This window comes from Centruroides sculpturatus, unplaced genomic scaffold (genome assembly GCF_000671375.1).
Source record: "Centruroides sculpturatus isolate CEXI.00-Female unplaced genomic scaffold, Cexi_2.0 scaffold25, whole genome shotgun sequence".
Taxonomy (NCBI): Eukaryota; Metazoa; Arthropoda; class Arachnida; order Scorpiones; family Buthidae; genus Centruroides; species Centruroides sculpturatus.
Genome location: NW_019384428.1, coordinates 1,496,954 through 1,511,514, shown reverse-complemented (window position 1 = coordinate 1,511,514; position 14,561 = coordinate 1,496,954). Strand labels below are relative to the sequence as shown.

The following is a 14,561-nucleotide window of genomic DNA, read 5'->3' as shown; positions in this document are numbered from 1 at the left end:
TTAAATCGTTGACAAAAGATAATATTTTGTATAAAAGTATGTTTTAAAATGAATTTTAACCTACTTTATAATTAATTATTTTAATTTTTATAGAAAAAAAATAAGATTTTATATATATATATACTCAGAAATATTTTTTGCTCAATCTGCTCAGCAAAATTTCTTTTTTGCTCAGAGAAGTGTATGTTCTGCTCATCTACAAAAAAAATTAGAGGGAACATTGAAGACAACTGGGTGCTACTTGCACTATTTTTGCAATTGTATTAGAGAATGTTCTCTACATTAGGGAGTATTTTGAGATAGAGATAATGCTTTTGGTCTTTTTTTTTAAAGTGGCCACTTTACATTTTGTTTGGAAATGCCACAGACTCTTTTTTTAATGATTCTACATCAATTATGGAACCATTGTATATACTATTAATTCTATCCATTACTTCCAGTCATTCATCTCTCAAAGTACTTTTTTGAAGTACGAAGTTTTCAGTTATTTTTGAACAAGTTAGTGGGGGTAAAAAAATGGCACATACGTCCAGTTACTACTGTGCATGTGACATTTTACAATAATTCCAGAATCAATAAAGAATATTTGAATATTCTTTGATCTAACATGTTGACCACTGAACAGGACATGTTGATCTGAACAACTGAACCCTTTCCAAACTTCTGATGTCATACAGCCAAATCCTGCAGAGACTTTTTGAGGACAACATTAGCATTTATAAAGGTACAATCTTAATATTTTAAATGATGTCAGAATCACACAAAGAAAACCAATCAGTTCAAAAGAAAATATGACCAAACCTAGAACAAAGGTGGTCATCTGGAAAGTAAAGATTTCCATCACAGTACCAAATCCTCTGATTCAAACAGTGTTGACAAAGAAGTGTGACTAATGAATGACAGTGACACTTGACAATTCTTTGTCAATGCTGTTTGAGTCAGAGGATCCTATGTTGATCACATTCTAAAACCATTGTTTGAAGAGCATCTGCCAGAAATACTTTGTGCACTCCAATGAGATGCACAAAGTATTTCTGTATCACAACAAAGTAAGCTCATACTACCTGCAAATGACTGAACAATATCTTGAGTACTTTTATCAGAAAATGGAGATTAGTTACATCTAAAAAGACATTGAACAGTTGCAATCTCAGTCCTGTTGACTTTGGATTTGGATGGCTGAAACCAGAAGCTGCTTATCCAAAAACAGATAACATTAGTTGATGTTTGGAAAATTTCCAAATAGAAGTGGTTCAAGATTGATGTTGAAATGGTCAAAAAGGTCTTCAATTTGTGGAAACAGCATTGTTAGGCAATGTACATAAGTAATGGGGGTTAAGCAAATAAAAAAATTTGTTACGCATTTGTTACATTGACATCTCTTGTAATGAATGTGTTCAAAAATAACTAAAAAATTCTGTATTACTATTTATTTTTTCCTTAATGTCTAATGCAAACTCAGTTATTAAAATTTATATTTTTGAGGAAACATTATTACCTGACTTGTGAGACATTTTGACAAGCTTACTTGAATTACTTCATCTCTATATTACTGTAATGTGATTTGAGCAGAACAAGAAGACACTAGTTTTGGTACTCAGATTGGCTTGGTTGCTGTATGTGGGCTCATGACAAATACATCCAAGAATTATTCAAATACCTAGCAGAAGTTTGTGGATTAAGCCTGGTAATAAATTTTTTAAGGGAACAATTGATACTTACTTTCTGCAGGACTAAACTCTTCAAAGCTATGTTTATCTCAGATTATCTAGTTTTAATTTTTAAATAATTTCTTATTATTATTAATACCAATATTATTCTCTCAAACATAATTTGTTATGGAGTTATACTAGTATCAGTAATATATAGTAGTCAGCATTTAGAGTAAACATTAACCTACTGGAGGCTTTCTCTTTGCATAGGCTATAAGATAAATAGCACTTTTGAAAAAATTATCCAATATCAACATTCACTATTTATTCTTAAAATAATCCTAAAAGTTTTCTTGTAGTACAGTAGTACAAATTAAGTTGATGGAAAGAAATTCCCTTTGAATAATATAGAACATGAAGACTTTTCCTCTAGGTAACTATTTTTCATTTTCCTAAACTAAAATATATTTAAAGTGAAGATTGTTTTAAAATAAAACAAATACTTTATTTCAAAAAGTAAATTCTTTTAATGCAAAAATTTAATTAACAATCCAGAACATTGATTATTATTAGTATTTTCTGTCATATGTTAAGGTTTATCTCAGATTCCTCCAGCAAGTTCATACACTTTTTCAGCCACTTCTCTTGCTAACATATCTGCATTCTCCTGGAAAATTAAAACTAGTTATTATAAAATGTTTAAGTTAGGAATATTTACTTTTATATTATAAAATAATAATGTGTGTCTACTCTCTTTACACTTCAACTTATCTGGACCAAATTTTTCATAATTACTCTCTAAGACCTTATGGAAAATAAAGGCTACCAGTCTGGATATGGAATTGCATTAATCAATGAAGGTGATTATGGCAATTCTGGATTTTGAAGTTCTGTTAAATTAAACCATTCATTTGAGTTAGCCTCAAAAACCAAACTTTTAAAAAGACCAAACATTAAAATTATGACATCTGAGAATATTTTCTAGTTCACTAGCAAATATGCATGGCATATGTATAATGTGGTTTAAAGTTATAATTGTGTAATTAAAGGATATTTTTCTCTATTGTGGGATATTCAGGATTGCAAAAAAGTGATTGAATATCATAAAAGAATGTCTATGTAAAGCATGCATGTAGTGTTAAGTGTGAAAATATCAATAATTATTCTAAAATGTTTTAATCCAAAGTAAAACAAACTAAACTTGAATAAAAAATCAAAATAAATTTGATGCTTTATATGATGAATAACAGTTGACTTAGCAAACTTTTTAACAACATTTTCTTAACTCTGTTGCAGATATTAATTAATTTTAACTTTTATCACAAACCTGTGTTGTTGCTTCAGCATAAACTCTAACCAAGTCTTCTGTTCCTGATGGTCTGAAATGAAAGTATAAACAATGTTTTCATTTTTAGATTGAGAAATGCATTTTATGATTATGAAATAAATTTAATTTGATCATAAAATACGTTAATTAAAAGAACTTCTGACTACATAAAGTTATGGTCTGTAAAATAATAAACGAAAAAGATAGTTAATCACAATTTACTTCTTATTGGAACACACAGTTAACTTTTTAGTTTTTTTGTACCATTGTTTTATCACCAGATTTTTATTTTAAATTAAAATTATCAATCTGTTCTAATCTGAAGAAGCTTTAAATAAAAGTGGCAAAAATGGTTATTTTAAACTTTTTAATCTTTATTGTTGATAAAATTGCAAATCTTTTAATTTGGACTTTTCACAAAGAAGGATGCCTATATATTTCTAGTTAAAATTATTTTGCACATGATATAAAATTGGAAATATGACTCTTTTAGAATAGTAAAATAGTTTGCTAGTTATTTTGTATTTTTAAATTACATTATACAGTATAAATAAATGGTCATCATCTAGGTTAAACGAGTTTGCTTATTTTCTACAATGGTTTCCATAAATTCAGGAATAAATAGGAAATTGCAATAATTTGGCTAAATACAACTCATTTGCCTAAAACATATCTGAGTTTAGTGAATATTGAGTTGTGCATTTGCATATACCTATGTAAGTACAAGAGCATTTAGCAATGAAAGAAAAAATATCAAGTTAAGCCATTTTCTTAAAATGACATTCATTTACTAGTGGAATTACATTACAGAGCTTTAGGCAGACTTAAAGCAGGTGGCAGGTTGCAAGATGACAATGTAAGTCATTCTGTGGTCCATAGAACTTTAAACCAATTCCAAACCATATGGTCTGTCTACTTCTTGAATATATAATCAAGGTAGGTGAAGGACAACTACCTGCTTGAAAGACTGCTGTTTGGGACTATTTGAACAACAGAATGGAACTATATGAAGGGTAAGTACCTGATAATTATGCATATCCCTAACAGCTCGCCACAGGAGGGAACATTGGAATTGGGAATGTATGCAGGTTAACTGGAGCCCAAATCAATGGAGATCTGTACTTTTTATGAATGAGTTGTTGGTTTTTTTATAATGGTTTACAGAGTGATTCTCAACACGTTTTCATCTGGAAATACCCAATATCATCTCTCTCATATTCACAAAAGGAGCTTGTTTGGGACACCACCAACTGGGCAATAGCAAGTGGGCACTGGACATCTGGGCGATAAAATAAGAGATCAATAATAGACAAAATACAAATTTTTTGTTGTTGTTTTCTGTATTAAAATCACCATTCTTTTCTACTGATCTACTGCCCAGTAAATTTTAACTCATTTCTTAATTACAAAATCTTTAAATAATAATTTTTAACACATTTATACATGTTACATACATTATTTATTTTTACAAGTAAAGACCTGAAGGACAGTTGATGTTTACCCCAAAATGAACAAATATGCATAAAACAAAGACAACTACTACATGAAATTAAAAAAAAATACATAATATACATTAAAAGAAAAAGTATAAAAGTTCTTTGAAGGAATTTGTTTTCAAAGAACTTCTTTTCTTTGATGTGCTTTGTTAGATTCAGACATGCAATAATTAATGATACTACAGTACATAATTCCAAAATATTTCCTTTTCCTAAGTTAGAAATAACTCATAGTTTAAGACTTATAACATATGAGTTTAAGTTGTAATCATTATATATATATAATGGATATATATGTATATCTATAAAATATGCTTGCTAAGCATACAAAAATTTTTGTCTTCCCCCCAATTAACTAACACTCAGTTGACCATCATCCAGCTGTCCTATATCCCTTTAGATGTATGTAGTGTGTGACTTCTATGAGCTACTATATGGAAATTGACAGTTCAGAGATACTGCAAGCATTATATGCTTTGTGGTATGCCTCACACAGATTGCATGGTGCAACAATACTTTGAAGAGGAGACTATGGTCCATATCCAAATACCCTCCCATACCAGAATTTTGGTTGGGATTCTCTTGGAAGGTGTCTGCCCTCCATACTGCAAGGATTTCAAATATTGGATGTTACTGCCTATGGATTTCATCATCAGCAAGGAACATCACTGTTTGGGGTAACCACATTCCTTATTGAGATGATTTTTTCAATTTAATTTAGTTTATTTGTACACTAAAAACAAAATACAAATGTTTTTGTGATTTTCATTAACATATGGTATGGTAAAGAGTACTACCACATTAGATTCATATTTTTTTTCATTTGTGTTTTAATTATTTCATTTAATTTATGGAAACTGTATATTTCAATTAGCAACTTTCCAAATATATGACCAAAAATTTATTAATTGTTTAAAGAATGTTTAAAAATCAAATGGCAAAAATAATAAATACAATTTAATTTGATTGTTTTCTTGCTGTTTTTCTAAATGAACTGCCTGATTGTCAGCTGTAAATTTAAAAATATATGTGTGTAAAGTTTATTACCTGACAAAAGATCGTCCATTTTCATATTTCTTAACAAGTTCATCAATAGATTTCTGAAGGCCATTTGGAGTGACACACTTTCTTTCTGCATCAGTAGTTGTAATGACTGTTCTATCTACAACCTGTTACATATTAGAATTTCATAAATAATTCCTTTAAAACTGAATTAATTAAATACAACAAAACATACTTTAACTTTTAACTGTTTGTTGGGTAAATCTGCATATAAATTGTTCCAAGTAGCAATGTCCCAATCAAAAGTGTAAAGTATTGTTTCCACCAAAAGCATATCAGAAATTGCATCACCAGTAGTCTAGAAGAAAACAATGACATAAAACTCATTAAAGACTGTATAAAAGAAAAGAGTAGATTTTTTTATAAATCATAAAGTCAAAAACTAAATTATTTTTACAGTAGTAAAAGAGAGTATAAATTAAAATTGTTATTTTTCTTGTAATGTATCACATTATAAGAAAAAATGACAATTTTAATTTTGAATACAGTTGGGAATTTGTTTTCTTAAAAATCTCAGTTTTATAGAATTTTGCACAATAAAAATAACAGGGTTTACAGAAAAATATCTAGTTTGTTCTATCAATAATTCTTACTATTTCAAGTTTCTCAATACTCAATGCTCTCTCTTTTTGTTGTTTGGATTCTTATAATCTGGTAAATGATTTTTGGGATGCTGCATTAAATATACTTATTGATAACATAACTCAATGTGTGTAGACAAGTATACGAGCCACTGCAAATAAAAGTAGTTTAACTTAATTTTTTTTTTAAATGGACTTAATGATGACATTAATTACAATTCTATGTGAACTTTTTATTTTCAAACAATTTGCAGTCAAGATAACAAAATCATGGCAATTTTGAATAACTATGTATGAAATTGCAAAAAAAAAATTTTTTTTTGAAAGTGATTTAAGTCTATTTTTGAAAACTTTTAAATTGATACACAGTATGTTATGTAGTAAAATAACTGTAGGTGCCAGATTTACTTTACAACTACATTAATTCAATTCATTATTACCATACTTTTGCAAATAGACCAACATGCCAAAAAATCTTTGAAAATATGGTATGAAAATTATCTGCGAGTATAGAAAAACAAAAAAATTAAAAATACTGATGGAGAGCCTATAAATTAGTTAAAGCTATGTTAGATGTGATTTTTGAGAAGTGAACACTATAAANATGGAATTTTAATTAATATATTAATTTTTATTTAAAATATTTAAATAATGAATATTGCTATTATGCTATACTTAAGTCCAAAAACTAAGCATAATCAACCAAACCATATAAAGAGTATAACAAACAGCCAAAAATTTATAGACAATAAAAGTATCCAGGATGTTAAATATTCCATTAAAAAGCACAAGCATGTGCAAGATATGCAGACTTCATAAATACAGCAGTAGCATGGCTTTGTTTCTGTTGCAGCTTAACCATCAAGGACAGTTTTTTTACAGTTTTACTGTATTATATTGACAATGATAATGCCACAAAAATGCCAAGTAGACAATTTCATGAAAGGAAGAACTATTGGAAGACTAGTAGGCCAATCAAGACAGATGTGTCCAGGACTCTGAATGTGCCAAAGAGCATCATATCCAGGCTTTGGGTTGGGTTTCAAAGAATAGGAGATGATGGACATCATTCAGAAAGTGTCCAAGAGTTACACCCTTTAACAAGACCAGTATTTGGCATTAATATTGCACTGTAACAATTGCATATCTGAAAGACTGCTCTGTTGTGAGCTGTAGACATTCTAGTGGTAGACAGTTCACTACAGAGCTGTTTATGGCCCCCTTGTGTTAGAATTTTACAACAAACTGTTTACAGGCTATTTACAGGCAGTATTGTTTGAAGCAAATGGTCTTTTTTTTTTCGAGATTGCCAGAACATTGCATTTCATTAAACCATGTGTACAGAAGAGGCCATTTATGATGGTGTCAAGAACATTGAATTGTAAAAAATGATAGTATTATCATTTTAAAATTTTAATGTAAAAATAATAAAAGAATCACAAAAACAATGATATTGAGTCTATCTAATAAAATTGTACAAACATGTAATTAAAATTAATAATAATGTAATAACACAAAGTGGACTTATGCCTTTCTAAAATCAAAAACTTCTGTTAGCCATAAATGGACTTAAATAAGTATTTTATTTTTCAAATAATGTTTTATAAGCATTATTCACATGCAAACATAGGAACACATAGGAAAAATTGATTATGTAATAAATTTTAGACATATTTAAAATCAGAAAAACATAATACTAACATATCAGTTACTGATATTTTTTAATCAATATAAATGTAAATCTTTAAATATCTCAATTTAAAAATAAATGGACTTATATGAACTGTTGCAAATGAAAGTGGTTTAAGATGAAGTGTATGGATTTTGTGTTCACTGGGTGTTAATTGGTAGTACAATGTAAGTTAATGGTCATTTGGTGATTTTATACTCATATTTATCTAATGTAAGTGAATAAATTCACATATATGATATGCTTTTCCTAACAGAGAACTGTTCTAATGATTTCATTAGCAATTTAAAGAAAATGTTTTTGATATACAATCGACTCTCCTATAACACTGTTGATTATTCCGTTTTATATGAATTGCATGTTGTATGAGTCACTTAGATTTTATAAATACGTGTGCTGGGCTGTGAATGGCTCACATATTTGTAAAATCTAAGTGACTCGTACAACATAGAATTCATATAAAACAAAATAACCAACAGTGTTATAAGTAAATATACTGATAGTCAGTCAAACTCCCCTATAACTGTTTTAACCATGTAAATCAGTCATGAGCAAACTGACCCTGGGCTTCGGCAACACTATTTTATTGTCCTGTTTTCTGTCTCATGCCATTATGAAATACTAATTAAGGTGATATTCATGATGAAGAACATTAAAACTAAACTTAACTACAAAAAAGATAAAGACAAACTATATTTTACTAGTTTACACACCACTAGCATATATTATTTTAGTTCTTAGTGTATTGGCAGTTATGGAGTATGTTGGTTCGCAGCACACTTAAACCTACAACTCCACAAGAAAAAATGTATGCAGTCCATGCAAGCCTACAAAGCTCAGCTACAGCTGTCATCCAAAAAAGGTTACTCATCATTGATTTAAATATTTGAAATTTCAGAGGAATTCATTCAAAATACAATTAATCATAAAATTGTAATTTCAAATAAAATTATAGCATTTCTTTGAATTTCTTAAATATATTCTAAATTACAGAAGATTTTTATTTTTTATTTATTTTTACAAATAAATAAGAAAAGGCCCAAAGGACAATTGATATCTACCCCAAAAATTAACAAATATATATAAAAACAAAGACAAGTACATAAAATTAAAAATTGTATAGCATTTTTACATTTCAATTTAAAAAAGGAAAATTAAGAAACAAAAAAAATCATCAAAATTATTTAAATTTTGAAAAAAAGGACATTTGAGTTACACTCAAATAAAAAAAAATTGAGTGAACACAAAATGAAGGTCATAGGTTTTTCGAAGGGACATGTAATAATAGCTGGTCATAATAAATAAACCCATTAAAAAATAAAAATAAAGTGATCGAAATATTTGATACACTCAAAAAATGAAGGAAAAACCTAATTTAATCCTTGCAAAGTTAGGATTCTGATTATACAGTAAGTTAAAATTTACTTATCTTTTAATAACTTATTTATCAAGAGCTCTACAATTTTTTTCCAAAAGGGAAGGTGCATCTGTAGACCAAATGGGTAATTCATAATCAATGCAAGACTGAAAATTCGTCAATGCATTTTTAGATGAGATAAATGTGGAATATTATGTGTTTTTGTAAACCTAACAGCCAGAGATTTAACTATTTTATCAATATGATTTTTTAAGTTTAGTATCAAAGATTATTCCTAGATCATAATTAATAGGAGAGGAGTCAATGAAAAAGGTAGGTAAAGGAGGATTGCAAATTAAAGCTAAACATAATCTCAAGAATAATATACAAAAAACTATGGTTAACAGATTCAAATAGATTTTTTGCAAGTATATATCAGACTGTAGGATTTTCAGATTGGAACATCTCCCATTTATCTCCAATTTTAATAATTAAACAAAATAAAAGTCTCTTACCTGATTAATCATATCAATGGTGAGAAGAAGTTTCTTAGCTGCAGACTGTTTGTTACTATCACAACTGAAATAAATGGAATTTTAATTGATATATTAATTTTTATTTAAAATATTTAAATAATGAATATTGCTATTATGCTATACTTAAGTCCAAAAACTAAGCATAATCAACCAAACCATATAAAGAGTATAACAAACAGCCAAAAATTTATAGACAATAAAAGTATCCAGGATGTTAAATATTCCATTAAAAAGCACAAGCATGTGCAAGATATGCAGACTTCATAAATACAGCAGTAGCATGGCTTTGTTTCTGTTGCAGCTTAACCATCAAGGATAGTTTTTTACAGTTTTACTGTATTATATTGACAATGATAATGCCACAAAAATGCCAAGTAGACAATTTCATGAAAGGAAGAACTATTGGAAGACTAGTAGGCCAATCAAGACAGATGTGTCCAGGACTCTGAATGTGCCAAAGAGCATCATATCCAGGCTTTGGGTTGGGTTTCAAAGAATAGGAGATGATGGACATCATTCAGAAAGTGTCCAAGAGTTACACCCTTTAACAAGACCAGTATTTGGCATTAATATTGCACTGTAACAATTGCATATCTGAAAGACTGCTCTGTTGTGAGCTGTAGACATTCTAGTGGTAGACAGTTCACTACAGAGCTGTTTATGGCCCCCTTGTGTTAGAATTTTACAACAAACTGTTTACAGGCTATTTACAGGCAGTATTGTTTGAAGCAAATGGTCTTTTTTTTTCGAGATTGCCAGAACATTGCATTTCATTAAACCATGTGTACAGAAGAGGCCATTTATGATGGTGTCAAGAACATTGACATTAGATTTTGAATGAATGGGGCAATGTTCTGTTCAGTGACAAGTGAAGATATATTCTACAGAATGATTCTCATCAGATCTGGACAGAGCAGGAAATGCAATGCAAATCCTTTAAACATAATTTAAAGATACCAATTTAGAAGTGGTAGTATCAAGGTCTGATGGCATTATTTTTAATGGCTGCTTAAAGCTCCATATTTTTTCAAAGAGTACCATTACTGCAAAAAGGTACAAAGACATGATTTTGGAATTTTATATGAGAGTTTGCTGAGGTGCTACGGGTGCAGATTTGATTTTCATTAATGCCTGTGTACCTAGGGATGCATTCATCACCAACTTTCTTCACTGAAGATATTTTCTGCATGGAATGGCCAGCAAGATCTCTCAATCTAAATCAAACATGTCTCCTTAGATCATCCCACAAAAGTTACATCCTGTCAATCTCCACCAAGAACATTACAGGAGTGAATGGAGTATTCAAAGTCCATTTTTAAACACAAGCTTCATGATACTCTTGTTCAAAGATGGATTTTGCTCCTGACATTGCTGATAATGTTATAACTAGCATAAGCAATTATTGTGCAGCATGTATGCACTTGCAGGAGGCAGCCACACACCACATTAATCATTTTTTGTGAAAAAAAGATTTACAATAATACTTAGTACTTTGTTATCATTTTTGGTTTGTAGAAATTTATATTAAAATTTTGTTTTTCAATTTTTTTGTTGCAATGTTCTGCTTATATGGTAAGTTTCATGTTCTGATCAGTAGTTACTGATAGACAAGCCAAATTAATAGTTGTGCTTATTTTTTGAACTCATATCCATTAGATGTGTTACTAAGAAATGAAATGTAACAATTAATAGTTTAAGACCTATTCAAAATATTAAAATATTTTGGAAGAACTGAAAATTATTCAGAGAAAATTGAATGCAATACAATAAAAAGAAACACTGATTTCATTAAATAAGTATTTAAAGAGTTTTGTTTGTCATTGGTCATTGAATAATTTGGAAAACTAAATCTGTGTATAATAAAAATGTGTATTATCACATTATACTGTGTCAAATCTTCACATTGATATGATAAGTAGTTAATATTAATTTACTATCAAATACATAACAGATTATGAACAGAAGAATGAAATGGTTAAGGCAGAAGACCCAAGATCAAATCCAGACAAGCAACTCGAGGAATTTTTCATAGTGGTTTGTCCTAAATATGTTGGATCTCATCCCTCACCACCCATCTGCCTTCTTTAGGGGCCTAATTAAAAAAGCCTTTTGGTGCTCACAAGGCGGAAATAATTAAAAATGAAGCTAAATTTAGTATCCAAAAGTTTGGATGATATAAAGAAAACAAATTGTTGGATTCTTTGAGAAAAACACCAAACAAAAAATACATTAATTTTTTTTTGTAAACATTGATCCAATTGTTACTGTAATGGTTTTAATGTCATTTTCATATGCAACAAGAACAGAATTATTTAAATTATGGAAATCAATATATAAAATATAACAGCAAAACATAAAATATAAAATACCAATACAAAAAAATATATAAAATTTTCTTGCAATGCATTAATTTCAAAATATTTGTAAATATGAATGTAATAAAATCTTCACATTTTTAATATGAATACAATAACAATATATAATATATAGTTTATATTCACTTAAAATGTTTTGTATGAAATCTCAACACTACAGCATCTATTGATGTCAAAAGGAAAGTTATGTACAGTACTGATATAATGAAACAGGAAAACATTGCAAAAATAAAAGATATACAGCCTCACAGAGAAAATGCTACACTATGAATTCGTTGCAACATTATGCAAATTTGAGTATGTTCAAAAAACAAGTTATGCAAACTAATAAAGTTTCAGGTCTATCACATAATAGGAGTTTGATAAAAGTGTAAAATCAGTCTGTGAAGATAACTTGGAGAGGCTGGCATGCTCATGGAAAGTGATTTGTGGCATACTTTTTTGTTTGTGTAAAGATTATAAAGTGAAGATGCCTCTAAGACTTTGTCAAGAGCTATTGCTTAAACAGATGAGTTTACTGAAGGTTTCATCCTAAGGCTACATACAGCCAGTTGATCATCACATCTTTATTGCAGTAGAAACTCAATGGAATGCCACAACTGTGCAATAAATTTGGAAACAGTGGTCAGCAGAACAAACAGTGTATCATCATAATGAAATTGGAGCACTGTCATAACATACGTCATCNTTGATTGTAAAGATTTTAAACCTTTAAAAATCTCAAAAAACGGCAGAGCACAAATCACATATGCTAACTAGAGCTTTCTGTACAATTTACAGTGCCTCTCAAACCCAAGAAAGTTTAAATTAAAATTAAACAAAAAATATCTCACATAAAATTAATAATTAGGTATATTGTTGCTTACACTTATCTGTTTTTTTTTTTCAATGTTTCTTTAGCCCTTTTAAAATATCTATACACACAATATTTTCTACATAAAAATTTCTAGTATCAATTTTTCATTTACCGAATTACCGGTAAATTTCAAAAATTTACCGGTAAGTTTACCGAATATTCTTTTGTCAATTTATCGGTTAACCGGTAAATCGGTAAACCGGTATACAATCCCTAGTTTCAGATGTTATCAGCATCAACACTTATCACCTCTAGTAAACATCAAGAGCACATTGATGGCACACCACTATGTTGATGACGAGCTGCAGCTTGTTGTACTACCATATCTTCAGAGTGTACTCAATGCCATTTTTCAGAAAAATAACATATTGATTTTTTCCCCACAGTGAACATTAGCAAGCATGCTTTGTAAGGTACCCAGATGATTACTTGGTCAGAATGATCCCTAGATCAGTTTCTAATCAAGAATCTACAGGATATGATTAGACATACACTTGAATGGATGCTACATCACATTAACAACTGTATTGCTCAATATAGTGAACCCACTATTAATTGATCATTCTGTATATTGGGCCACGGGGGACATGGAATTGTTTAAAAATAAAACTGATTGTTTAAAACTTAATTCTCTATCTGTGTTGAATTTTATCTCATTTTGAACATTTTTTTCATGATGTGACATTTTCTCTGAGAGGTATTGTATGTCTAACTATCATAGGGTATATACAAGATAGCTTCAAAGGGTTTGCAAAAAAGTTGTTTATTTTCTTAGTGAATGGAACTACACACATTTAGATGACATTTCCCTCAAAGTATTGGCCTTCTGCAGCAACACATTTCATACAGTGGCTGTACAATGATTGGAACACATTCTGGAACCCCTCATTTGCAACTGTGCACATAGTACTTTTTGCAGCAGCAATCACCTTGTTGAAACTGTTGAATTTTCTGCCTTTCATGAGTGTTTTCATCTTAGGAAAGAGGTGAAAATCACAGAGTGCAAGGTCTGGTGAGTAGGGAGGATGAGGGAAGCATGTAACAGAGTGTTTACACAGGTAATGTTGTACATGGATTGACTGATTAGCTGGCACATTGTCAGGAAGCAAAACCAATTTCCCGAAGCCCACAGATCAGGTCATTTTTGTCTGAATGCCTCATGCAATTGGCATAGGATATTCCGGTACCTTTTTCCTCTGGAATAAACTTGTAATGTACTATTCCATGGCCGTCAAAAAACAGTTCCAACATCAATTTTCCCTTTGAGTGATCCAACTTGCACTTCTTCTGCCTGGGGGAGACAACATGTTTCCAACCTGACGACTGGCATTTTGTCTGGGTGTGATACAGGAAACACCATGTTTCGTCACCAGTAATTATCCTGTTTAACACATCTGAGTCTACATCAACAGTGTCAATGAAATTGCCACAAATTTCCATGTGCAATTGACAGTGGTCTGCTGTTAACTGTTTTGGAACAATGTGCTCACAGACTCTGTGCATTTGCAGACCTTAGGTAAGAATGGTGTAACAGCTTCCCACAGAAATTCCACACTTTTCAGTGATGGTAACTACTGATTGACACTTATCTTTGTACATAGTCTCCCAAACCTGCACAATCATTGTGTT

General features: G+C 30.0%; 1 protein-coding gene across 1 annotated transcript in view; it reads right to left on the bottom strand.

Moving 5' to 3' along the window:
• Window positions 1-2,159: 2,159 nt before the first annotated feature.
• LOC111619662 (phosphoacetylglucosamine mutase-like) overlaps window positions 2,160-14,561 on the bottom strand; it is a 31,611-nt gene continuing 19,209 nt past the window's right edge. Inside the window, exons 13-17 of the mRNA XM_023361429.1 lie at window positions 9,681-9,744; window positions 5,713-5,835; window positions 5,523-5,644; window positions 2,980-3,031; window positions 2,160-2,319 (exon numbers count right to left, since the gene is read on the bottom strand). Of these exons, the coding sequence (XP_023217197.1) occupies window positions 2,254-2,319; window positions 2,980-3,031; window positions 5,523-5,644; window positions 5,713-5,835; window positions 9,681-9,744 (427 nt within the window). The 3' untranslated portion in view covers window positions 2,160-2,253. The remainder of the gene's footprint in view (window positions 2,320-2,979; window positions 3,032-5,522; window positions 5,645-5,712; window positions 5,836-9,680; window positions 9,745-14,561) is intronic.